Here is a 27,938-nt window from a genome sequence, read left to right as displayed (position 1 = left end):
AGGCGCAGCAGCCAGAGCGTTAATGTTGTCTCCAGCACCTCGACTTGTTCAGGCTTTTCTGTTATTTTTCTCTCTTCGATTTCAGTTTAATTTCTAAAGACGTCTGGACGCCATTGATGACATGCCAGCAGCAAATTTGCGCACAATTTAAACGCAATACCGTTTTTAAAACAGTGTAGTGAATCCTTTATTTCCTTGGTATTGTAAAATAACTACCATTGTTTTACCATTCGTGCACTGTGGCAAGGCCTTCTGTACTCTGTCCTGTTACAAATAAAGCTAGATGGTGGAAAAAAGCGAGCATGATTTCAGGGAAGTATGGTTCTCCATCGCTCTTTATTGTTCAGTTGTAAGTTCCAGTGGGATATCCCAGGCTACAGGCAGGAGCGTTGGAATTATGCAGCAGGGGATGACCACATTATGCGGGAGGGTTGACTATATTATGCAGCAAGAAAAGCAAACCATTCCTCAGATTTCGTTAGTATTACTTAGTTATTTTATTATTTTTGCACATCTTAACACCCAAGTACATTAACAAGCTACAGAAAGGTGACCAGTAAACCTTTGTGAAGGGCCTTCAACTGTGCAGAAACACTACGTTTGCACTAGAAACAAAACATTTCTTGTCAAAATCTGCAGTTGATGGTTTATGTGGCAAATACAGCAAATCTATAATTGTGCGGGAAAACGCCCTGGCTGCAGCATAGCTACAGGTACTGAGTGATGGTATTCTAACTATTATGGAGAAAATAGCCCAAGGGTAGGCCTGCAACCTCAGTCACATTTTTGGGCTTTCTATTTGCTGGCTCTATTTGCATTCCTAAATCAGACTACATGACCCAGTGTATAGCAATTGTACAGCTATTCAATCCCTGGTGGCACAGCACCCAGGATAGTGTGCTGCATTGCTAAAAGCTTATAAGGTCCCAAAGGCGAGATCTATTGGCTATGCCAATGCTTATTTTAAGTTAACTTCAAGGACTCTGTGTAACGAAGACAGCCTAGAAAACAGGCGAATAAACAAGGCCACACTTCCAGGCCATCTCCATTTCCATGTACTTGTTAAGCCATGTGCGCCCCCCTGGGAACCCATCCACGGCCCCTAGGGGGCGAGCCCCACAGTTTGAAGACTGCTTACAGTAGAAGGCCTACTCCAAAGCATTGCACAAGCAGACAGCGGTGGACAATGACTGTGACGGAAAGAATGCGCCAAGCACCCGCTCTGCGCTCCTCTCCCTATGCCCACATTGGCTGGAGGAAATGACAGAGTTTTGACCCAGCCGTGCTAATCCCAAAAAACATAATGGAGGTGCTAATTCCAACTCAGCAACTACCTCAGCTATTGCCTCGTGCCTCAGCCACGTGCTCCACTCTCAAAATCTCTCCAAGATATCTACAGTCCTTCCTAGAACTGTCTTGCCTCCAACCTTCAAGGTCTAAACCTTGGGGTCTGGATTGGAGATCGGTTTACACACAACACTGAATTAATAGCAAGTGTACTGGACCCCAGTAAAAATAGATATCTTAACATTAGCGCTCAGGCATTCATATTCATGGTAGAAGCAACGCAATGTAGAAGCAGGCGCTCACATCTTTTCACGCTTGTGAAAACACGGACACTGTGTTTAGGGGTGAGCCTTCCTCTCGCCAACTAACATTCCATCCCTCCGCTGTACAGCGAAGCTCGAAGCTCTTTCTTCTCAAGTTAATCGACAGGGTGCAGGTTTTAGGGTTTGGTTCGGAGAGCTCAGCGGGTCGAGCAGACTTACTGTTAACAATAATCAATCATACAGTGGGCTTTGCGTCCAGCCCTTTCAACCTTTGGCTTCTTTCAAACGACCTCTTTCAGCCTTTGGCCTCGGATTTTGTCCATCACTTCTTGGCTCAGCCCAGTGGGGTTTTCATCTCTCACCTGAAACTACTGGCTGTTAGGAAGCACCCTTCTGCCTCCAGTCGAGTGTTTGCATTGAACTGCATGAGGGATTTCTTAATAAACATCGCCCTCTGTCCCCTCACACTGTCTTCCTCCTGTGTGACCTGATCTAATGTGCTCACGCCGCATGGAATAACACATTAAACACCAGGTCTACTGGCTTTGGCAATGCTGGTTTGTTAAGGATTATATGTGCATTCTATATTTGGCAAGAGGAGTCGATTGCAGTATTGGAAACTACAGCAATTCTCAAAACCAGTTAAATGGAACTCTAGACCACGATATGAATACGGAAAGTCTATCTTAGCTGAACAAAGGAGACGCTTTGTTTGATGCCATGCACTCACTTATCAGAAAACTAACTTATTTGGCTCACCCTTTTCAGCTATGAACTTTAAGGGGTGCCACTCAGGGGTCAGTCACGTCACTGCCTTGCCTAACTCACTGCTACAGGCCACTAGTTGAGAGTGGCAGAAAGCCTACAGGATTGAACCTGCACCTTGTTGATAGCCCTCATGTCTTCTGCCATGCCTAACAACACGCTGCAGCTGGTGTGAATCCTGGATGGGGTAACAGAGAGTACTCTGGGGCCTCTAGTAAAGTAAAAGAGTTGGTACAAACAGGAACCACCATAAGCAGGTGAAACGAGAAGAGAAGAGGGAGCTGTATGAAAGACGAAAACAAGGGAGCATATTCGCAAAAATGGTGGTCAGATCCAAAACACACATTGTAGTAGTGGCAGCTGCTGTGTGTTCCCTGCAAGGCCCATTGTAGTTTTCCCTGTGTTAGTCTAACTGTCCACGTTGTAAGCCTCATTTTTCTTTTGCACACGTGACTAGATAAACATGCTTGCTCTTGTGCCACATTATACTTTCACACGGAACATGCATATGTTTTTGTGTTCTGTTTTTTTTCTGGGATTTAGTCTGAACACTACAAACAAGCGCAAACAACAATATACCTTGTTATTCTTTCTGACCAGGCACTAGCACCTAGACATAACAAGAATGCAGCGGTTGTTTATATGCACACGTCTTGCCATACAGATGAGCACATGAATCAAAAAAGACACATGAAAAAAGGGTTCTGAGAAAGGAACACTGAGTCTGCTAAGATGTAGAGCATCCATCTGTGTATGCTAAGGTATGGGGTCTGCCAGTAATCACAGAGATCTTTCATATACAATCATTTAACTTTAAAAGCAGGAGAGCGGGTTAGGCCACTCTGTCCTATAAAATGACAGGGCTTTTCATGGTATATGGATTATTAACCATGCTAACAGTATTTTTATTATGCATATGTTTTCTAATTGTGGCATGTATACTGCATTTCAGAGCACCATAGTTCAAATAAATATTCTAAAATTCCTTTGTGTCTCATGGTTATCTTATAGTGGACAAGTACGAGTGAGAGAGTGAAAGGGTGTTTGTCCTGTTACCGCAATCCCTGAGAGGGTTGTGTTCTGCTGTGCCAATTCACTTCTTTCTTAGGTAAGGTTAGGAGGGCAAGTGAGGCACTATCGCTAGTCGGACTGGGGCTCATAGACACTGAGGTGGTATGATGACTCAGTGCCTCAGTGCATACATACTGTTGTTGTATGGTTCCAAGCATAGTTCTGTTCTAAGAGCAGAATCCTCTCAACATAGTAGATCTGAAAAACTGTAGAGGTTTGAAAGACCACATTCTAACAAGAAGATTACAAATATCCACTGTAAGGTTTAAGCAGTGTAGTGTGGGAACATTGGTTTAATAGTTGTGAGTATCTGAACTCCATTCATAACTATATCTAAGACACTTACTCACTCAACCCTTCTACTAGCTGCACTCATTAGTAGCAACATTAATATTGATGTTTCTTGATACGTTTTAGTAAATACTTACAAGGAGTGTGGAAAACTTGTCCAGCTCCACAATGCACCAACACAGATACCTCCAAGTAGTGACCATTATGAGAAAGTGCCTGAAAAATTGGAGAATAACATGGGAATTTCTGTGTTTTCACACACATTCCTGCATGTTATTCCTCATTTGGGGCTCGTTTTTTACCCAGATATTTAGCCGCTTTGGAGTAGTTGAAATGTCTAGGTGAAAAACCTATTCCTGCAACACCTACAATTCTAGATTTAGCTAGTATCGGGAATTACAGGCCTCTCATAAGGGGGGCCCTAGTAATTTAGTAGTTTAATAATCACTTTCTTTTGTTCTTTGTAGTTTCATGAAAGTATGACTGCAAAGCCCTCATGTAAATAAGAAAAAACTATTAAAATATAACTTATAAAAAAGAAAACCAAATATGCAGGAATGACGGCGTTCGAGCACCTGAGGTCAGTGGGATCTATAATTTTAATCAAAGCCTGGCCTAGGCGGGGGTTGAGGACTTGACCCTCAATATTCTATGCCCACTACTAACCCCGAGACCTCATCACCCGCCTGAATTGGCGAACTCTTTTCCTTTTCTAGAATGTCTGGATTTTAAATTAATTATTCTAAATCAGTAGGTATGGAATTCCCAGCAAGGTTGATGGAGGGCGAGCCTCTCCTAGCAACGTTAGGTATATCTAGATCCCCTTCATACCTCGAATACATGAGCGTCACAATCACGGCCTCAAGTGAAGATTTGTTCGCCCGTAATATGCGACTTAAAGGACACTGTTTTTAAAGACCTCTATTGCTGGGGGGAACTTGAAATATCATGCTTTGGCATGCTGGTGTGCAATAAAGTGAATTTCTCATCCTAACTGCAATAAGGGATGGGTAAAAGCCCATTTTATTTTTATCTCTCACACTTCTAGTTGATAGGGCATTAGACCTGCATTTGAGGCGTGGCACAAGATTGGAGACATGCCGGAAGAAGCATACAATAAAAACCTTAATGCAGCTACAGACTTAGGAGTCCCTGACCAATGCTTTATAGTCGGGGGAGACCATAAAGTGTACACCCACATAGTAACAATTCATGGAAGAGACCAAAGTTTGATTTTCATATTGAAATGTAATGTTATCAACAACATATATATGGTCGCCAATATAGGTCGCCAATAGATAGCTATAGTTAGGACCTAGTTTCAACAGGGAAGGCATTTTTTGTTTTGCCAATAACTTTGGCTCCATGTGATGAACCCTCCCGAAATTTTCAAAGCTAGTTTACCACTCACTTCAGCTGCTGCCATGAAGGTTTTGGGGTCATCCGACAAGCAGGAGCTGAGTAAAAGAGGGGGGGGGGGGGGTCCAAAACGCAGTTTCCCCATGTTCATTTCCATAGTAACTGTAGACTAGACTACAGCCAGAATAGCTAAACAGAATTACACCAAAATTTGGCAGCAAGATAGATTTTGGTTGAGGAAGGGCCTTTTGGTGATTTGGTGTATATCCGTTCAGTAGTTGCAAGTCCCAAGATGACTGCCATCACTTCCTTGCTGAAGTGTTGGCAGTCAATCAGAGCTCTGAAGTTCTCTGCACAAGCTAGTTGTTATTCACGAATTAGCCACAATTGCAGACATCCTAATTTGGATTTCCTTACATTTCTCAAAAACTACTGTACGGATTTACACCAAATAGGTGTAAGTGAAATCTGTGTAACCAAATCTACCTTCCTGCCAAATTCGGTGTAAGTTCGTCCAGCAGTTTGGGCTGTAGTCCTGTTCAAAGCTCCCATGCGAATTAACATGGGAAACACACATTTTCTTGAACCCTCCTTTTTTCTTGGCCCCCGAAACTTTCCACGCGCAACAAGAATCTCCAGCGGATTTGTTTGGGAACATTTCATAAAGATTTGTTAAACTGCACCAAATATATAGGCAAGTCACAAAAAGTTTTACCTATGTTAACATGGTCCTGACTATACCTACTGACAACCACCAGTTTCACTTAAAAAACGAAAGCTTGCAGCGACGCTATACTTAGGCTAAGATTTCACTCTAACAAAACCAGTGAAATTCATAAGCAGTGCATTGCGGAGGTGTAAGTTATAGTTAGCTCCGATAACTAAAATTGCTAAATTTTACTGGTTTTGCACAAGTGAATTCTGAGCCTAATTATAACGTCCCTGTAACCTTTGGTTTTTTCCGTGAATTCCTAAGGTTTTTTAAATTCTATTTCCTAAGTATATATCCCTGTAACCTTTGTTTTTTTTCAGTGAGATATATATATATCTATATCTATCAGTTTGTTTGTATATCTAAGGGCTGATGAAACAAACTAGAAGGAAAAGCACTTTCCCAAACTCAGTCCAGCAGTGTTCAACCTATCGCCACATAATACCACACTAATATAATATACACTCCGAGAGCATTTACTATATCAATAAGATTAAGCCTTTTTAATATTCCTGTGAAATTTTTATACCTACATTTCCACAATAATTCTTGGTGCCCCACACTCAGACTTTAGCTATGTGAGAAGGAGTCAAAATCAAAGAAAGAGGAGGAAAATTAAGAGCAGGCAACAAATAAAAATAAAAATCTAAATGAAACGAAACTATCTGTAAAACAGAGTTTCTGTGTTCTAACCTAGGACCATGCTGTTTTTTAAGCCTAAACCTTCTAGTAATTCAGTTTTTTGGTGTGGGTGGGTGGGTGGGTGGGTGGGTGGGTGTGTGTGTGTGTGTGTGTGTGTGTGTGTGTGTGTGTGTGTGTGTGTGTGTGTGTGTGTGTGTGTGTGTGTGTGTGTGTGTGTGTGTGTGTGTGTGTGTGTGTGTGTGTGTGTGTGTGTGTGTGTGTGTGTGTGTGTGTGTGTGTGTGTGTGTGTGTGTGTGTGTGTGTGTGTGTGTGTGTGTGTGTGTGTGTGTGTGTGTGTGTGTGTGTGTTTTTTTTTTTTTATTCTTGTTGGCAACAATGTGGTTTGTACTGTGACGCACAGCTGCTAATGCCTTTGCTGAGCCTCTTAGGGAAACACTTCCTATTTTACAATTCCACACCCGAAGGAGGCACCCCGGGATGCTCTTGTACTCCAATATCATTAATTTCAATCACAGCAAAATCAAAGGGTCTTGGGTAATGCCAGGCCTAAAAGGGGGTTGCAAATGTAATGCTCAACAAACTCTGTAGGACTGCACTAGCAAGATCCTCTTGTGAAGCAAAGATTTGATGAGTTTCCCAGTGAAGGGTCATAATAACAGAACCCTAGGATGGCAACAGAGAGCGGTGAAACATATATGAATGGCATGCAGAGTCCAACATGCATTCCTCCAGGCATACTTCAGTAGAAACACTGGTAGTTTACCATCTTTACATTAGCTATACTTCTACCTATGGTTATCGGTCCTACCAAAACTAACCACCTTGGAAGGTGAATTTTGGCAACGAAGACAGGGCTGTATGTAATATTTTGAATGTAATATTTAAACAAATCATACAAACCATGCATTGTCTTTTTTGTTCAGTTTAACTGGGATATTCGGGTTCGTGTGTTTCTTGGGGTAATTAATGACTTTGAGGTTAAACAGAAGAGATTAATATTGAAGTGATTCGTCTCAGATTTGTATAGTTATTATTAAACCACCATTAATCTCGAGGGGTGGGAGGGATACAGGAATTCTAAGATAAATGTTTGAATTCTCTTTTTTTGATTCATTTTATTTATGGAAAAGAGACTCATAGCACCTCCCTTTATTCAATGTTTGTATTTTTTCGTTTACCCATTTACCTGCACCTTCCCATTTTATGTTTTTATTTGTTTAAGACAAATACCCCCTCCTTTTCCCCTTAATCTGCTCTTTCTTTTTAATTTTGAAGCAAACAGTTCCCTTATTTCCATAAATCTCACGTTTCGGTCTCAAATACAGGTTTTAGCTGTCTGTTGTCGAAAACCTTTGGTAGACAATACTAATAAATATCATGGGTTCTGGGTCCGCCCATTGCTTCTCACTGGTTGGCTTTCTTGCCACCATGATTAGGCTGCTTTTTATTTGATGGCTTTCCTTCCTCTTCTAGTGTTTGCTCCTCTCTGAAGCACAGCTTCTTTGACATCCTTTTAATTGGATGACTTGTATCTCTTTCCACTACTCACATTGAGGAAACTACATTTTATTTTGATTTAGCATTGCATGGGAGTGCATGTATTTTCTTGTGCTCTTCCTGGTGTGCTGCTTCGCCTTCAAAATCCCATCCCCCCTATGGTGTCGATTTTGTTCACTAGCTCATCTGTTTATTCTCCATCTTCCCTCTGTATTTTTTTATTGCTTCAACCTCCAATCCCCAAAACTCCTCAGTCCTTTCTCTCTGTGGCATATATATTTACAGATTGCTCCCCTGTTCCTCCCCATTTGAATCTTTTTGAAAACTGTTTTAGATGTGATTTATTTTAGAGGGTGTGGCAACTGCAATTTGCTTCCAAGCCACTCCCTTCTTGTAAAGCACTTTTGTATATATTTTATTCATTTTTTAATTTACTGCTCTAAAAGTCCATCTGCCATCTTGGGACAGTGAATAAAAAACAAATATAAAATGGCATGGTAATCGTTCTGCATGCACTTGCATGCATCTAGGTCATCAAATTAGGCTGCCGTAGCGTCATGGCACATACGTGGACGACCATTATGACACATGCATTCATATACATTATCATCCTTTTTTGCCAATTCTATTTAGCATCGGCAAGTAAGCATTCCTTTTACTTTTGCTGATGTGGAATCATGGCATCCTCAGAAAACACTGGCAAAGTCAATGACTGGTTTGATCAAGTCAAAAGGCAGTACCTCTTGACTTTGGCAATGCTAGTTTAAGTCTGAGTTCTGACAGCAGACCTGTCAACCCGACCCATTGAACAAGTTACTAACCTTCGGTAACGATGTATCTGTAAGAAACATTAGTTAGTTAGATTCCTCACCTTAGAATATCCCCAGGCGTCAGACTGGATCCGGAAGATTTTTCGTCAGCAATACCCCTTGCGCGTCGCTAGGCGTCGTCTGCGGCTCCGCGTCCGTCGTCGGCGTCGTGCGCCGGGATGACGTCGTCGGAGTACTTAGACGCCGCCCTCGCGCGCTGACGTCAGTTCTTGTACATAGCCTTCCGCGCCAGGAACGCAGAGCCATGCAAAGACCGACACTGGTGCCAAAAATAAAATCTAGGGGCCTGAAAGGACAACCTTAACCCTAGATGTCAGTTCGCAGAACGGGGAGGATGGGAGGGTCGGTGAGGAATCTAACTAACTAATGTTTCTTACAGATACATCGTTACCGAAGGTTAGTAACTTGTTCATCTGAAAGAAACACGTTAGTTAGATTCCTCACCTTAGAATAGATACCCAAGCAATACCATCCCCGGTGGTGGGTCTGCGAACCAAGATCACACCAGAAAGTCCTGGAGGACAGAACGGCCAAAGAAGCCATCCCTCCGGACTTGGCTGTCAAGGCAATAATGCCTGGCAAACGTGTGTAGAGAAGCCCACGTCGCCGCCTGACAGATGTCCTGCAAAGGGACTCCCCGTCCCAAGGCAGTAGTAGCCGCCGTGGCCCGAGTAGAATGGGCGCGCAGCCCAACAGGAGGGTCCTTTTTAGCCAAGGAATAGCAGATTTTTATACACAAAACGACCCACCGAGAGATGGTTCGTTTGTGCACAGCTTTCCCCTTCTTAGCGCCCACGTACCCAACAAAAAGCTGGTCGTCCACCCGGAACTGTTTTGTGCGGTCCAGATAGAAGGAGAGCGCACGTTTTGGGTCCAGACGGTGGAGCCTCTCTTCCTCTTTGGAAGGATGCGGAGGCGGAAAGAAGGTGGGCAAGGTGACAGACTGCCCAAGGTGAAATGGAGTCACCACTTTAGGAAGAAAAGAGGGACGAGGCCGAAGGACAACCTTGTCCGGATGAACAGAGAGAAAAGGAGGCTTTGAAGATAAAGCCTGGAGCTCACTCACCCGTCTAGCCGAGGTGATGGCTACCAGAAAAGCAGTCTTTAGAGTTAGAAGACGAAGAGGGCAATTGTGAAGAGGCTCGAAGGGAGCGCACATCAGGAATGTCAAAACCAGATTCAAGTCCCACTGAGGCATTACAAAAGGGACAGGAGGGAACGTGTGTGTAATGCCTTTGAGAAAGCGTGTAACCACAGGGGACCTGAAAAGAGAAGGCTGATCAGGAAGCCGCAAGAAGGCGGAGATGGCAGCAAGATAACCTTTCAGGGTGCCCAGGGCAGAGCCCTGCCGGGCCAGAGAAAGAAGGAAGAGGAGAACCTCAGAAAGAGGGGCGGAAAGGGGATCCACAGCCTTTGCTGTGCACCATGCCACAAATTTGTTCCACCGGCAGGCGTATACCGACTTTGTGGAGGGACGCCTGGCTGCCAGAATGATATCACAGACTTCAGGAGGCAAGTCAAATGGCATCAACTGCCGCCGCTCAATCTCCACGCATGGAGGTGGAGGCTGGACAGGTTCGGGTGGAGGACCGTCCCCTGCTGCTGCGACAGAAGATCCTCCCGAAGGGGCAGACGTATCGGGGGATCGGTCAACAGACTGAGTAGCTCGGGATACCAGTATCTTCGTGCCCAATCCGGAGCCACCAAGATGACTTGGGCCCGGTCGCGCCTGATCTTCTTCAGCACTCTGGGCAGAAGTGGTATAGGCGGAAAGGCGTACAACAGACCGCAACTCCACTCGTGACGAAAAGCGTCGCCGAGCGAGTGCCGCCTTGGAAATTCCAACGCGCAGAACTGCTGACATTGCGCGTTCTCGTCGGTGGCGAATAGATCTAACCAAGGCTCTCCCCACTGCTGAAAGAGGCCTTGCACCACTTCGGAGTTCAGACGCCATTCGTGATCCATCATGCACTGGCGGCTGAGTTCGTCTGCTCTGGCGTTCAGAGAGCCCGCCAGATGTTGAACCACCAGGGTGACGCCCTGGTGTTCCAGCCATGTCCAGAGGCGCAGAGCCTCCTGACAAAGGGTCCACGACCCCACCCCGCCCTGTTTGTTGCAGTACCACATGGCGGTGGTGTTGTCCGTGAACACCTGCACGACACTTCCCCTGACAGAGGGAAGGAAGGCTTTCAGTGCAAGCCGGATCGCTCTCAACTCCAACAGGTTGATGTGGAGACGAGACTCCGCCGGAGACCAGAGGCCTCTGATCTCCGCCTCTCCCATATGGCCACCCCAACCCAGGAGGGACGCATCCGTCACTACGACATGCTCCGGTTGGGGAAGGGAGAGGCTCTTGCCCTTGACCCACTCGCGGTCCGTGAGCCACCACTGCAACTGCTGTGCAGTGCCCTCCGAGATCAAGACATGGTCGGACAGGTTGCCGTGATGCTGGGCCCACTGAAACTTCAGGTCCCACTGCAGAGCCCGCATGCGCCGCCTGGCGTGATGCACTAGTAGGATGCAGGAGGCCATCAGCCCCAGAAGCCGCAACACTAGCCTGACCGAAACCCGGGATAGAGGCCGAAAGATGGGAATCAGGGCCTGTATATCCCGGACCCGCTGTTCCGGTGGATGGACCCGGAACTGCGCCGAATCGAGAACCGCTCCGATGAAGAGGAGCTTCTGAGAGGGACTCAAGTGTGACTTCGGCACGTTGATGGAAAACCCCAGCAAATGCAGGAGATCCGCCGTAGTCTGGAGGTGGGAGACGACTGCCTGGGGCGAGCCCGCCTTCAACAACCAGTCGTCGAGATAGGGGAAGACTGGGACCCCTGATCTGCGCAGATGAGCTGCGACCACCGCCATCACTTTCGTGAACACCCGAGGGGCACTGGTGAGGCCGAAGGGGAGCACGGTAAACTGAAAGTGCTCTTGGCCCACCGTGAACCGCAGGTAACGCCGGTGGGCCGGCAGGACGGGGATGTGGAAATAAGCGTCCTGCAAGTCCAACGCTACCATCCAGTCTCCAGGGTCTAGGGCAGCTAAAACCTGAGCCAACGTTAGCATCTTGAACCTTTCCTTTCGGAGGAAGGCATTGACGTTCCGGAGGTCCAAGATAGGGCGCAGGCCCCCCTTGCCCTTCTTGGGAACCAGAAAGTAGTGGGAATAACAACCACGACCTACTTCTGGACTCGGAACGCGCTCGACGGCCCCCTTGGCCAAGAGAGCCGAAACTTCCTCGCGGAGAAGATCCAAATGATCCCCCGAGATACGGTGGTGCTGTGGTGGCATGGCTGGAGGGGTCGTCTCGAAGGGGAGGGAGTAGCCCCTTCGGACGATTTGCAGCACCCACCTGTCCGATGTTATGGACCGCCAGTGGAGCAGGTGATGGCGAACTCTGCCGCCCACTGGCGTGGTATGGGCCTGAAAGCTCGGACTAGGAAGGCTTTGAGGCGGATGCTGCCGGGGTGGATGTGGGCTGACCACGTCGGCCTCCATTTCCGCCACGGCGGAAGCCACGTCCGCGACCGCGCGCAGGTTGGTTCTGCGGCTGGTGGCTCTGCGGACGTGAGGAGGCGCCCCTTCCTTGGCCACGAAAGGGGCGAAAAGCGGAGGTGTGCGCCCGCGGAGCCGAGAGGCCCAAGGACTTGGCCGTAGCCCGGGAGTCCTTAAAGCGGTTCAGCGCACTGTCCGCCTTCTCACCAAACAGGCGAGTGCCATCAAAGGGCATGTCCATGAGGGTGTTCTGGACATCCCCGGAAAATGACGTGGACCGCATCCAGGCGTGGCGGCGGAGCGCCACCGTGGTGGAAATCGCCCGACCTAGCGAGTCCGTGGTGTCAAGCCCACATCTTATGGCGTGCCGTGCTGCATCCCTCCCATCGGCCAGAGCCTGGGAAAGACGTGGCCGGACCTCCTCCGGACACAGGGGCAGCACGTCCTCCACCGTATCCCACAGGGAATGGGAATAACGGTCCAAGAGACAGGCGGTATTTAAGGACCGCAGGCCCAAACTAAGGGACGAGAACAGTTTCTTGCCAAACTGCTCGAGTCTCTTGGAATCCCGGTCCGGCGGAGCGGTCGGGAAGGAGGATTGGGAAGTAGAGGCCTGGATAACCAGACTCTCGGGGGTGGGGTGTTGGGACAGGAAGCTGGGGTCGCCCGGAGCAGGGCGGTGGCGCCTGGCAACGTTCCTATCCACAGGAGGAACTGTGGAGGGCTTGGACCAGGTGCCCTGCAGAACGTCAGTGAGGGCCTCGTTAAACGGCAGCAGAGGCTCAGTGGAGCTTGCTGAGGTTTGAAGCACCTCAGTGAGGATGTTGGTCCTCACAGCCACGGCAGGCAACTCGAGCCCAAGGGCCTCAGCCGCCTTGCGCAGCACCACAGAAAATGCTGCACCCTCCTCCGAAGCCACGGTCGGAGGAGAAGTGAATCCAGCGTCTGGCGAGGTGTCCAGCCCGCTGGCCTCCCCCAGTTCATCTGCCCAGTCCTGAGAAAGCTGTGACTGAACAGCCAGAGGGTCCTCGAACCCCTCCCAGTCGCCCCCTTCTTCCGATTCCTGATAAACAGGAGGAATGATCGGAACCGGACTGTAGAGATGGTAGGTCTCTAGCGGCGTCGGATGCGGCGTCGGCGGACGCCGTGCCGGCGTCGGGTCCGGATGAGGGCTAAACTGGGGCGTCGGCGTCACAGGCGTCGGCGTCGGCGGCGCCGGTGACGGCGTCGGTGGTTCAGGCGTCGGCGCCGGTGGAGGAGTGACAAGGTCAACCGGCGTCGACTGGGGCCCAGGCATGGGCCCCGCGGGGACCTGCGGCGTCGAGACCGGAGTCGTCGACGGCGCCGGGGCCGGAGCCGCCGGCACGCGAGGTCGCCCAGTCGAGCCCGCGGGGCCCGAAGGCGCGCCAGCGGGCGTCGACGGCGGGGCCAGGCTCCTCATGGCCGAGAGGAAGGCGCTGATCTCCGCCGGCGCCGCGTCAGCCCCAGGGACCGGAAGGTATGGGGGCGGACGCGGCACCTGCGGCTCCGCCGGAGCCGCGGGGGTGGAACCACTTGGACCCTCGGCCGAGTCGCGCGACCGGCGAGGGGAGTCCGAAGAGCGATGTCGCCTCTTGGACTTCTTTGAGTGCTTGGACTTACCCGACGACTTGGAGCCCGACGATCGATGGTGGCGTCGGCTAGGGCTCCGCGAGCGATCCTTGGACCTCCTCCTGGACCGGGATCGCGCACGACGCGGAGCCGAGTGGCGAAGCTCGAGAAGCTTGCGGGACCGCTCCCGCCTAGCCTTCGAAGTCAGGGCCTGGCAGTCGTTGCACGACTCCGCGTCGTGGTCGAGGCCTAAGCAATAGAGGCACCGGCGGTGGTGATCGGTCACCGACATCAGTCGATGACAGTCTTCACAAGCCTTGAACCCAGGCATCCTACCGGCACCAGATGTCGACAGACAGGGATCAAAAATGATCAAAAAAAGTTAGTCAAAAAAGACTAAAAGGGGTAGCTCTCCCGGATCTGCGCTTACTGGCGCGGAAAAAAAGAAGAACTGACGTCAGCGCGCGAGGGCGGCGTCTAAGTACTCCGACGACGTCATCCCGGCGCACGACGCCGACGACGGACGCGGAGCCGCAGACGACGCCTAGCGACGCGCAAGGGGTATTGCTGACGAAAAATCTTCCGGATCCAGTCTGACGCCTGGGGATATTCTAAGGTGAGGAATCTAACTAACGTGTTTCTTTCAGATGCTTGCAATATATATGGAGTGGGCGTTGGGCCCGTCACTTTGGCTTTCTTCTCCAAGATCTTCTAGTCATTGGCACGATGCTTGTCAATCAAGTCTTGGCTCAGTCCAGTGGAATACTCGTCTCTCAACTAACCCTATTGGCTGCCTGAGTGTATCCTTCCACCTCCGCTTGTCATGAACTACATGCTGCTCGAATATACAAGCGTAAGTAACCCTCTCTTTCTGCTCTTGCTGGCTCTCTCCCGTGTATCTTGCTCTGTACTATTGCTTGAAAGTGAACCATGCACCACAACTGAATTAGCTATACTTTAAAAAACATGTGTACTTGTCTATAAATATATAATGATGCTACACTTGTGAACGCGAATATGACTTACAGCATATGGCGAGCACAAGCACAACAAAGTGGGCAATCATTCAGTGTAACTGGCAGTGGAAATATAACATTACCCGACCAGCGAGCACTGTCCAAATCCATCTACTATTTGAAAGGCCGTCGGCGTCGAGGCAACCTCCTTTTGGAAGGCTTGGTTTCGTTTTTAGCTGTCTGCTCTCTGGTGCACATGAATAAAATTAAAAAGCATCTCGAGAATCAATGGTTTTCACAGTACCGCCATCTCTTCAAGAGAATCGCGCATCACCAAAGAACAGAGCTGCAGCGACACCCAGCGGCCAGTAGTGGGTAATAATGCAATTCACATATCGAACATTTTTCAATATCGTGCTGGTTTGTTTTCAACACATAACAACAAACTGGTAATTTCATTCAAAAGTAGAGCGTAAAAAAACTCTCTGCAAATACTTTTAGGCAGCAGTCTAAAATTAATTAAAACAAAAGGGGAATTTCATTTCATAACACTTTTTTTCAGTTATTTTAAAAACTGGTGCCTTCAAGTTTGGGAACACATATACAGCCAAAAAGAAAACAGAGGGCCACATAGGAACTATAAACTATAGGTTTAAGAAACCCACACCAAACCGGTTGAGGCCTCAATCCTCAAAACAAAACAGCACAACCTAATTAAAGATACAAACATGCAGACATGCGTTGAAGGCCAAACCCATCGTTAGGGGCTAATCTTCCTGCAGCGCATGCTGAACAATATATAGAGCCTTCAACATAACATAACAAGATAAAGACAGTGGCCAATTATCTCACGGTGGCAACTCTTCTTACCCGCCTTTAGCAAAAACACTCATGTTGGCAAAGCTGGCATCGCTGGAAGTGCTCAGACCACCTATTGAGACAAGGAGGAAGAGAATAAATACACAGGGTTCAGGGCTCTGATAATGTCCTGAATTGATAACTATATTTACTCTGTGAGCAATTATCCTCCTACAAGTGACAATTTCGTCCTCGCCTATTACAACATTCACTCGCCCACAGAGCTCTGCCTGCAGCCTGGTAATATGTTCATCTTTTCTTCTCTTAATCGCAACCTGAGCTAACTGAGCAAAACAAACACAGTAACTGGACGCAAAGACATTTCATCCAAGAACAAGAGGATGGACACTGACCACCAAGGATTTAAATTCCCCACTGGCGACTAAATACTTGCAAGATTATTTGCCAAAGATAGTAAATGACTGGGAATGGGATTTCGTGGTTTCTCCAAATAGGGGAAATCTTTGTAAGGCTTTCTGGAGGCACAGTCTAAAGGAAAACATTCCAGGATCATGACATGGTCATTTTGTTAATGCCTTTTGTTTTTTTTTTTGCTTTCAGATTATGTACTTAAGCGTTCTTTGTTGACCCGCTGAGAGTTAACCTGCACTTTTGATGTACGTTGATGGGGGAGTTTGTACACATAACAGGTCCAACAGTTAACTCGATTTTGGACTAAGATACTAGGGGCCACATGCCTGAAAATGGCATTTTACAATGACCAAATAGCGATTAAGAAATTGCTATTTGGTAATCGCAAAACGCGATGTAACAAAACAGACAGGAAAGAGCGATTTCTTAAAAATTGCGAACGCAATTAGGCAACCGCTATTTGTAATTGCGACTCCATTCGTTCCCATGGCCTCAAGGCCCATAGGTGCGAATGGTCTGGCATTACTCAAATTGCGATAACTTAATTGGTAATCACAAATTAGGTAATTCAAAGGCAAGGGTGCCCGGGGGCCTAAGGCCCCCCTGAAGCGCCCCTCAACAAAAGTGCAAATGTAAGGCACACACATGCCTTATGGGCAAGTGCGGTACATGCCACTTTAAAAAATGCAGTTTTGTGCATTTTTCAAAGTTTGCAGCTTGTTACCATCAACTTGAAGTTGATGGTAATAGTGTTTCCTAAATGCACAGTTCGCATTTAGGAAAGGCTTCTTACATGTGCATTAGGGTTTCGCAAATTGTGACTCCCTATTTGCACTCGCAACTTAGGTAACCGCAAAAAATTGCAATGACCTATATTGCGAATGCCAAAGCCTTTTATACACTCAGGAAGGCCATTCGCAAACAGGAGATTTAGCAATTCGCACTGGTTGCGAATGCCAAATACTTTGATACAGGTGGCCCTAGATCACGTATGTGAAATAGCCCCCTAGGCCTTGCTTTTATAGAACATAAAATGTTCAGAATCATGTACGATACTGGAGACAAGTTAGATGTATTTGCACTGCGCAAACCATTGCTCACAAGTTGAAAGGACACATTCGGAAATTTCTGGAAGCTTTTAAGTACGAACATTTTAAGAAAAATCGACCATAGAAAGAGGGAGGGGAAATACATTTTACACAAAATAGATATATACAAGATATAATTAAAAAATAGACTTAGGAAGCTAGTTTCTTGCACCGTTGATGTTTATCCTATGACACAAGTTACGTCTGGTATATTAATTTCTGATGAATTAATATATCATATTTAAGTTGCGATCAATGCAGATTTGACACCAAAAAAAGGATGAAGGTAACACTAATGTAAACGTATAGTGTAATGGAACAGTTTGCTTTAAAATAAAAAAAGCAAAGCGGTAGATTAAGGGGAAAGGAGGCGGTCCCCGCCTTAAAATTAAAAGGCAAAATGGGAAGAGATCAAGTAAATGTTAAGTATTATGGGAATAAGAAAAAATGCAAACATTGAGGAAAGCCAAATATGCACATTAAAAGTACACGTATTAAAAATAAATGTCGCACAGTATCTGGCAGCATCGTGTTACGATTAAAAGGGAATCGAGATTTGTAGGTCATCTCAGTGATCAGTCCCAATGGAGACCGACACTGGCGTCTAGTGATACATTCTGATGCAGGTTTGCATCTCCATCAGTGATGGGCCCCTGAACTTCTATGGGTAACTGTTTCCAGCAGCTTCATCTACGTCTGTATACCACAGAAAGCTATTACATATTTACTTCAACATACACCTTTTCACACTATACTCTGGTTACTCTTTCTAGTCTAGTGCCCACATTGATATCAGTGAAAGGTTTCTAACCTTAGATCTTGGTATGCGCCATCTACAAATTCCTCAAATCAAACTTTTCCAAAGTCACTGTCCAGAAATGGTGAGGTTACAGATATATATGCCAGGGTTCCCTTGGTATAAATTGCGTCATTCATCATACATAGTGAGTTGAGACCTAGAGATTTTTGCAGCGGAAGAAGCAGGTCGGCCTTCACTTGACTCGCTGACTTTGATTTACCAGCATGAACCTTTATTTCAAGAAGAGTCTGAGAACCTTAAAGTACCTTATGGACAAGAATACCTTATGCCTAGAATCTGGCAAAGAAATTTGAGAAATATTAACCTATATGATCTGTCCTCCCGCACAGACAGCATCTTACCTCCTCCCCCGGACATGATTGTTGTCGATGACCTCATAGATCACTACAAACACTCGATGGCCAACATACTAGACGCTATGGCACTACTATAACTGAAAAGAATACCCTCCAAAATCTCCAAACCTTGGTACAACGGGAACCTAAATACTGAGAGAAGAAATCTAAGACTAGCAGAACGTATCTGGAGAACCTTGCCCTCCGTGTACCATATTACTCATCTGAGATCTCTCAGAAACTCATAACAAATGCATCAGAAGCTCTAAAGCTAGCTACTTCAGAGAACAACTAGATCAAGCAAGAAATCGTCCCAAAAAGCTTTTTGAACTCATCAAGCTTCAATCTAAAAACCCACCCATTCTGCATTCCGCAGGACCATGTCAGCAGCCAAACTGTAAGGAGTTTGCTTCCTTCGTCTGTGATAAATAAACAAAGATTGAACAGGAACTATAGGCAGCCCGTGAGAATCTACCTGCTACCTTTGTATCCTCTGAGCTGGTTGTGCCCCCTCAACGTCTGGTTCTCCCGCCCAAAAACAATGTCTCTTGGAGCCTATTCCAAACGGTTGATGAGAGCACCATCGAAAAACTCTGGCTACTCTGAAACCTTCCAACATTTCAGTGACCAGTACCTACGAACTACTTCAAGGACATCAGTTCATCCATACTCCCTCTCTGGACGAAGATAGTTAATGCCTCTCTGCTTCTAGGGTCAATCCCAGACTGCCTAAAGAATGGACAGGTCACCCCCATCCTAAAAAAACGGCTGACCAGACTAATCTTCACAATTTTGTCCAATCTCCACTATTCCTACACTGGCAAAACTCCTTGAGAAATGCGTTCACACCCAACTATGCAATCATATTGAACAATTCCAACTTCTTGACAAATTCCAATCCTGTCTCAGGCAAAAATCATAGCACGGAATCTGCTCTTATGCACATTGCGGATGATGCACTACAGATGCTGGACCAACATGAGTCATACCTTTTGGTCTACTTGACCTTTCGCCTGGGTTTGACACAGTCAAACATGATACCGTCATCGGTCTACTGGAGCACAGGATGGGGTTATCAGGGACGGTGCTTAACTGGTTTTCATCTTTTCTACACAATAGATCCCAAAGGTTACAGGTTAATCAGTCCCTGTCCAACCCCTCCCCACTCACTCCGGGAGTACCGCAGGGGTCGTCCACTCTTTCACCCACTCTCTTCAACCTGTTCATGGAACCTCTAACGGAAATCCTGAAAGTGCCCAACATCCATTATCACATGTATGCCTACAACACACAACTGTACCTGAAAATCTCCTCCCCAGAGGATATCAGATCTCTAAATTCAGTTCTTCAGGAAACGCAAAGATGGCTGACACTCAATCAGCTGAAATTGAATGCTCGCAAAACTGAATTCCTCCTCATCGCCCCTGACAAACAGTTCCCAGTCATTGCAAAATGGGTGGACCAACTGACAGCCCTCAATTGCACTCCAAACATCATTGACTCTACGACCTCACTCAGAATATTACTTCACAGACATTTGAACATGCAGAATCACATTAGTGCTCTCACCAAAGGAGCAAATTTCCAGTTGAGCATCCTAAGGAAAATAAAACCGTTCCTTCCCCACAAACGACCTCAAAACTGCGGTGCAAGCATTAGTGATCTCTAAGATGGATTATGGTAGTGAAACCCTTTGTGGACTTCCAAGAGCGAAGATGGCTCCACTTAAGGCCTCTCTCAATTCCGCTGCAAGGCTCATCCCAGGCTCCAAACTTTATCATCACATCTCGCCTGAGCTAAAAGTTCTTAATTGGCTCCCGTATGAAGCAAGGATAAATCTAAACATTGCCTGCATGACCCACAAAGCTCTACACTTCAACACCCCACTATATCTTGCACAAAAAGTTGAGCTCTCAGGAGGCCCCAGATCCTCTAGGGGCTCCAGCACCTTCCTACTTAAACCACAGAAATTCCATAAAAAGAAAACGTACAATCAAGCATTTTCAGGTATTGCACCTAGAATGTGGAACTCCTTATCACTGGAATTACGACTGAATAATTCCACTACCTCCTTCAAAAGGGAAGTCAAACAGATTCTGATGAAGACATTTCTGGCCTAGTCCCACAGCCCACCCGAGAACGCGCTACATTACCCTTGTCTCGAGTGAACAGCAATGATTGTTATTGTCATTTAGTTTTGTCCTGTCCTGTTCGGCTGTGATATTAACTTTTGCTTCCTTATTAAGAAAGTCAAAGGGTTCTGCTGGAAGAATCTTTGGTCAGTCCTTCAGTCTCACCCTAGGGTTTGCTCTCTTACTCTTCCCTCCTTTTAAAATGTTTAACTGTTGTGTCCGATGTTGTCCTTTTCTGGGCCGTCCTGTGCTAATGTTGTTTATATTTCTTGTACCCCTGTAACTACCTTTCGGTAAAGCACTTGGTTACCCCCTGTGGTCTTGTCCGCGCTATATAAAACTCTTGAAATAAAATAAATAAAGGTGCTCACAAGGTAAAAGCTGTGTGCTCTGGCATCCTGGGATGATACTGACAAGTTCAGTGATGATTGGCCTTCACACGTGCTGACCAGGATTAGGAAGCACGCCCTGGTGGTCAAGGTTGGTTTGAGGCATGGTTGCTTTGGCCCCTGAGGGGAATAGTCACTTTTGAGCCATGGCGCCAGTGCTTGAGACCAATGAAACTCTACCCCAAACTATAGCCAGTAAAGATGCAATCGGGTGCCAGGGAATTATAAAACGTTTGTTTCCCAACACAGCCGTATGTCCGCCCACTGTCAGAGTTACGGAGGAAGCAGTAGTCAAAGGTGACCATGTGGCCCTAAAAGTAAAAGCAGGGGATCTCTCAGTGGATGTTGGTACATTTTCCTGCTCTGTGGTGGGTTAGCGCTTTTCATGGAGCATGACAATGGAGGATAGGGGCTGCTGGTTACCTAAGCAGAATTAGTTTGTCAGGGGAGTGCAAGTCTAACATTACGGAGAATGTTTTTTGAGGATTTGATTCCTACAGATTCTTTAGTGATCCTCCCTGGCACATGGTTGGAATCCGTTTCAGGTCATGGGCATCCCTAGAATGTGGCGGCTACGCACAATGGACACCGTATCTACGAATACAGAAGCACATTAGAACCATTCCTTGCATGCAGTGACAATCCCGGATATATAGTGGTGGCGGCGATCACTTGCAACTGGAAGAAACTCCTGACACAAACTGATCATCCCTGGTAGAGGTGGTGGGAAAATTTCCTATGGTATGCAGTCAGCACCGGGTAGACATGTCCTCCATAACATCAGATATAAAAGAATATTCCAGTGATATGATGGAAATCTCTGGAGCCTGACGGTTATCTGGTTATCGATGGCCTCAGATGGGGGGCAGGGGGGTACATGAAAGGATAGAGAATGGGAATTTGAGGTTACTCCTCAGCAGATAAAGATGCTACATGGATCTGTAAGGCTGTACATGATACAACTGACTAGCTGATATTATGGTACATTTGTTTACTTATCAAAGATAAAGGCTAATTAATCATTAGTTCCCTTATCAAAAAGAAAGATAGTTGACATCTGTTGACGAAAATATTGCAATTTCCAAAGTTAACTAGCTTTTGTGTGGGACACTTGTGTGAATTATCGCCAAAGACTCCATCAACAGGGTGACAAGTCACGAAGGCTTTTGGCATTGGTTATAAAAAGAGACGTACAACACACCCCCATTAGGAAAATTAGGGATAATCATGGGAGAGAAATGTTAACACAAGTTGGTATCAATGTTGCCTTCACCGTACATCTTGAAGAGAGATACAGCCCCGGGTTTCTAACTTATAAATAGTTACCTATCTACTCTCCCTGTTGCCAGGGTTACATTGGCGCAGAGGGAGGAATTCACTAAAGAAGAAATAGTGGCGGCCATACAATCCATGTCTAAAGCTACAGCCCCAGGGATAGATGTTCTACCTGTTGAATTATATCAAGCTAACGTGGGGTTGCTAGGGGGAAAACTATTGGACATATATATGGAAGCTTCTCAGATAGGTATGCTCCTTGAATCGATGCGAGAGACACTCACTGTACTGATCCCTAAGGCTGATAGTGACACATTAGAATTAATGTCATTTCGCCCCTTAGCTAGGTTGAATGTTGATGGGAAGGTGCTTAGTAAACTATTAGCAAACAGACTAACTGAGGTAATTCCCAGAGGTGTATGAGGACCGGTGCGAGTTTATTCCATGGAGACACATGATTTGCAATTTACGCAGGTTGTCTCGTGTGCTCTGTGAGAAGTTGGCCTGATGTATGATGTCACTAGTTCTAGTGTACACCTTATATCAGTCCAAACAACCCTTATGGTGATTGGTTGTAAAGTCAACCTTATAGACCAGCTATCCTAGTGGTAGCATGGACAAGGGCAGTCTTAGGCTAAACTCTGATTGGCATGTGAAGCCAGCTGTGATACCATATATAATCCCTTGAATACCAAATGAAAGGACACCACAACAGATATATATATAAAATAAAGTGTATTCATTCTAAGCAAACCCTCAGCACTCTTTATGAGATTAGAGGTAAGTACAACACAGTCTTATTTATGCATACATTAAGTCACACAGGTAAGTAATACAGTTAGGCCCTAGGGGCCACGCAAACCATATACTAAAGAAGTGGTATAAGGACCACTGTCACGGAAATAGGATAGGCCTAGGCCTAGGGAATCGCTGGGGCTACACTACACTAGCAACAGTTAGGAAGTGGGAGGCCCACGGGATTCAGGTGCAGAGTGGAAACACTCACGCGTAATGCGTAAAAGTCGATAGAATTACTAGCAGTTAGAAATTAACAGTTTAAGGACACTTCTGAAGCAGCTAGAGAGTCGAGACTCGGAAACTAGACCCTAGGATAGTCACTACCCTTGTGAGCACCGAAGTACCCAAGTTACCTAGCCCACGGACTGCGGGTGCATAGGTGTGAACTTGCGTCGGGTTTCGTCGTGGACTTCTATGGATGCCTGAAGGAAAGTTGCTGACAGGCAGTCAGTGAAGAGTGTCCGGTGGATCCCAAGGCTGGGATCAAGAAGAGAGGATACCTGCAAGCAGAAGGGACAGAGTCAAGGTCACTAGCCAGTGAACACGTGGAACCAGGAAGGAACCAGGCGATGTCGTGAAGATTGCAGGTGAAGGTGAAGCTTGTCGCTGCAGCCACGAGGACCAGGGAACGTCGAGGACGGCCAGGACCAGGAGGCGAGCTGTCCCACGAAGGCTCTTGCTGTCGGCGGCGTCGAAGTCGAACTAGGACTCACCAAGCCTTGGCAAGCGGAACCCACGAAGAATGGAGGACTTGCTTCTGGTGCAGACCAGGAAGGTCTGGGGTGCTTCTCTTTTGCAAAGAAGCGGGAGCCAGTCTGGAGGAGCCAAACCAGCGGTGCAGATTTCAGGGTGCGTCGTCACAAAGGCCACTAGCCAACGGGCAAGCAACCGGACAGACGTGGCAAGCAGGAAAATGCAGAAGGGCCCCACGCAGGACTCGTGGAGTGTGGGGGGCTGATCTTCGGTGCAGATGGTGCTTGGGGTTGGGGCTTCTCAATCCCCGGTGCACAACTTCGAGGGTGCCTCAGAAGCTGCGCTGGAAGATACTAGCCACTTTTCCCAGGTAGCCGGTCCCACGTCTCTCGTCGCCTCCATGGATCTCAGCTCGGCTGTGGATGTGGATCAGGGTCGGAGAAGTCTGGAAGTCAAGGCTCTGGTCGGGCTCTGCAGTCGGTCCCGCGTAGAACTTCAGCAAAGCAAAGGGTAGTCTCTTGATGGTGCCTGTTTGCACAGGGTAGCCACTCCTTGGCCACAAGGGAGATTCTTCAGTCTTCTTCTTTCGTCGAATGTCGAAGGTCCAGAGTTTCTGTTCAAGTTGCAGGTTCAGGATAATCTAATCTCCTGGGGCCCAGCTACCACTCTTATCCAAATCTGGGGGGCTGGGTTACCTACTAGGTCACGCCTTATGGGTGGGACCTGGGAGGGGGGTGGTTACACCCCCTTCCCTTTGTCCAGTTTTGCGCCAGGACTGGGGCTGGAGAGCCCCAGCACCGGTTTGAACTGGACTATGCACGGGACACCTTGTGTGCCCCAGGCATGTCTCATTCTTTTCATCCCTCCCTGCCCCAATACACTAAGGCCTGTCTGGGGTGGTGCTCGCACCTCCCAAGGCAGGAAACCTATTGTCCAAGCCTCCCTTGCCGGGATCAAACCCAGCAGCAGGAGGTCAGACTCGTGTCTGTGGGAGCAGCATCCATTTTGTGATGCTGGGGCTCTGGTTAACTTTAACCGGGTAAGTAGGTTACAACATGCCTTCTCCCTCTAGAAGGGAGGGATAATATCCTCATCCCCAGAAATGGGATGGGGGTATTATTCCAAAGTGTTAGACACCTTATACGACATGTTTTGATAAAGCCAAACCATAGTTACCATAACCGTTTAAGATTATAAGGCACTTTAAGAGTATATGGTAGGCTATATCATAGAACAGCTATAAGGACATGGTTCCGAAAGCTGCAAACAGGCTCAGCTCATGCTAGAGCACCATCTCACATGTTACCAAGCACTCTGCCTCCAGGATTGTCAAGGCCTGCCATAGGAGTGGCTGATAGGTACACATGTGTCTATATGTAAGTTAGGTATAGGAATACTACACCTAAGCAAGGGGTGATTACACGACCTTGCCCCAGCTGAGTGATCAGCAAGTTGTGTCATAATGGAAGGCCAGGCCAGGGGTGGCATAATACATGCTGCAGCCCCTGGTAGGCCTAGGGTACACCTATGTCCTGGGTACCTAAGGTATACTGTACAGGGGTCAATTAGGTGACCCTATCCAAATGGGTTATGCACCTAAAGTACATAGTATCAATTTAGAGAGAGAACAGCAGGGCTGTGGGTCTGATTAGCAGGCCCACAGCCACATCTAAGTCGAAAACCAGTAAAGCAAAAGCAAAAAGTGGGGGTGAACATAGAAAGCAGACCCTACTCTCCTACACAACCCCCCCCCCCCCCAAACTTAGGGACATTAAACTAACCTTGACCAGTTGAGTCTTCATGTTCTAAGTGGAAATATCTGGAGAGTCCATCTGCATTGGCATGGTCAGTCCCAGGTCTATGTTCCACTGTGAAGTCCATCCCCTGTAGGGAAATGGACCACCTAAGAAGTTTGGGATTTTCACCCTAAATCTGATTTAGCCACAAGAGGGGCTTATGGTCTGTCTGAATCTTGAAGTGAGTGCCAAACAAGTATGGCCTCAGCTTCTTCAGGGCCCAAACCACAGCAAAGGCCTCCCTCTCAATAGCTGACCAACGTTTCTCTCTAGGGGTCAGCCTTCTACTTATAAAAGCAATGGGCTGGTCTTGACCATCTATATTCAGTTGTGAAAGAACAGCTCCCACACCTAACTCAGAAGCATCTGTCTGGACAATGAACTCTTTGGAGTAGTCTGGACTTTTCAGAATAGGTGCACTGCACATGGCCTGCTTCAGGTCATCAAATGCTTTTTGACAGCTTACTGTCCACTGAACTTTCTTTGGCATTTTCTTGGAGGTCAAGTCATTAAGTGGTGTCACAATGGACCCATAGTTCTTAACAAACTTTCTGTAGTACCCAGTCAGGCCCAAGAAAGCTCTGACCTGAGTCTGGGTAGTTGGAGGAGTCCAGTCCTTTATGGTCTGGATCTTGTTCTCCAGTGGTTGAACCTGACCCCCACCAACTAGGTGGCCCAGGTATACAACCTTGCTCTGCCCTATCTGGCACTTAGTGGCCTTGATAGTGAGGCCTGCCTTTTGCAGGGCCTCTAAAACATTCCTCAGGTGGACCAGGTGATCCTCCCAGGTGGAGCTAAAGACAGCAATATCATCAAGATAAGCTGCACAGTAATCATCCAACCCAGTAAGGACTTGATTCACCAACCTTTGGAAAGTGGCAGGTGCATTCTTCAAACCAAAGGGCATTACCACAAATTGATAATGTCCTCCTGGGGTCGAGAAAGCAGTTTTGGCCTTTGCATTCTCAGGTAGTCTGATCTGCCAGTAGCCTGCTGTCAGGTCAAATGTGCTCAAAAACTTAGCAGCTGCTAGTCTGTCAATGAGCTCATCTGCCCTAGGTATTGGGTGAGCATCTGTCCTAGTGACAGCATTGAGACCTCTGTAATCCACGCAAAACCTCATCTCTCTCTTACCATCTTGGGTGTGGGGTTTTGGCACAAGAACTACAGGACTGCCCAAGGGCTCTCTGAAGGTTCAATGACTCCCAGCTCCAACATCTTTTGTACCTCAACTTTTATGCAGTCCCTGACATGGTCAGGTTGCCTGTAGATTTTACTCTTCACAGGCAGACTGTCACCAGTGTCCACCTCATGGGTGCACCAGTTTGTCTGACTTGGGGTCAGAGAGAACATATGTCTGTAGGATTGCAGAACCTGTCTGCAGTCCTGTTGCTGATGGACAGTGAGGCTGTCAGAAAAGACCACACCATCAACTGAGCCATCATCAGGGTTCTGAGTCAACAGGTCTGGGAGAGGGTCACTCTCTTCCTCCTGCCCCTCATCTGTAGCCATGAGTAAGCCCATGTCTGCCCTGTCAACATATGCCTTCAATCTGTTGACATGAAGCACCCTGTGGGGGCTTCTGGGAGTCCCAAGGTCCACCAAGTAGGTGACTTCTCCCTTTTTCTCATCAATAGTGTGGGGTCCAGACCATTTGTCTTGGAGTGCTGCTGGGGCCACTGGTTCCAACACCCACACTTTCTGCCCTGGCTGGTAAACAGTCAGTACAGCCTTTTGGTCATGCCAAGCTTTTTGGAGTTCTTGGCTTGCCTCAAGGTTTTTAGAAGCCTTCTTCATATACTCTGCCATCCTGGAGCGGAGACCAAGTACATAATCCACTATATCAAGTTTGGGTTGTCTGAGAGGTCTCTCCCATCCTTCCCTTACTAAACATAGGGGTCCTCTTACAGGATGCCCAAACAAAAGTTCAAAAGGGCTGTAGCCAACCCCCTTTTGTGGGACCTCTCTGTAAGCAAACAGAAGGCAGGTTAAAAGGAGGTCCCAGCTTCGCCTTAGGTTGTGTGGTAAACCTTTTATCATTCCCTTTAGGGTCTTGTTGAATCTCTCAACAAGCCCATTGCACTGTGGGTGATAGGGTGTGGTGAACTTGTAGTTCACACCACACTCCTTCCACATTGCAGTCAAGTATCCTGACATGAAGTTGGCACCTCTGTCAGAAATGACCTCCTTTGGAAAGCCCACTCTGGAGAACACTCCAAGCAGGGCCCTTGCCACAACAGGAGCTGTTGTGGTCCTCAGGGGAATAGCTTCTGGATACCTGGTGGCATGGTCCACTATCACCAGTATAAATCTGTGCCCAGATGCTGTTTGTGGGTCCATTGGTCCTACAATATCTATGCCCACTCTTTCAAAGGGAACCCCCACCACAGGTAGTGGTATGAGGGGGGCCTTTGGGGTGCCACCTGATTTGCCACTGGCTTGGCAGGTGACACAGGAGCGACAAAACTCCTTAGTATCTTCTGACATATGGGGCCAGTGAAAGTGAGGGACAAGCCTGTCCCAAGTCTTGTTCTGGCCTAAATGTCCTGCAAGGGGAATATCATGGGCCAAGGTAAGAAGGAAGCCTCTGAACTTCAGTGGTATGACCAACCTCCTGGATGCAC

General features: G+C 47.2%; 1 protein-coding gene across 4 annotated transcripts in view; it reads right to left on the bottom strand.

Moving 5' to 3' along the window:
• The window catches only part of VAC14 (VAC14 component of PIKFYVE complex), a 1,500,963-nt gene that overhangs the window by 969,004 nt on the left and 504,021 nt on the right, over positions 1–27,938 (bottom strand). For all 4 annotated transcript variants that reach the window (XM_085639779.1, XM_085639781.1, XM_085639778.1 and 1 more), the window contains exon 11: positions 15,629–15,689. In XM_085639779.1, the coding sequence (XP_085495905.1) occupies positions 15,629–15,689 (61 nt within the window). The remainder of the gene's footprint in view (positions 1–15,628; positions 15,690–27,938) is intronic.

The sequence above is a fragment of the Triturus cristatus genome, chromosome 12, assembly GCF_964204655.1.
Source record: "Triturus cristatus chromosome 12, aTriCri1.1, whole genome shotgun sequence".
Taxonomy (NCBI): Eukaryota; Metazoa; Chordata; class Amphibia; order Caudata; family Salamandridae; genus Triturus; species Triturus cristatus.
The sequence above is the reverse complement of the archived record's forward strand: the minus strand, read 5'-3'. Positions and strand labels throughout refer to the sequence as shown.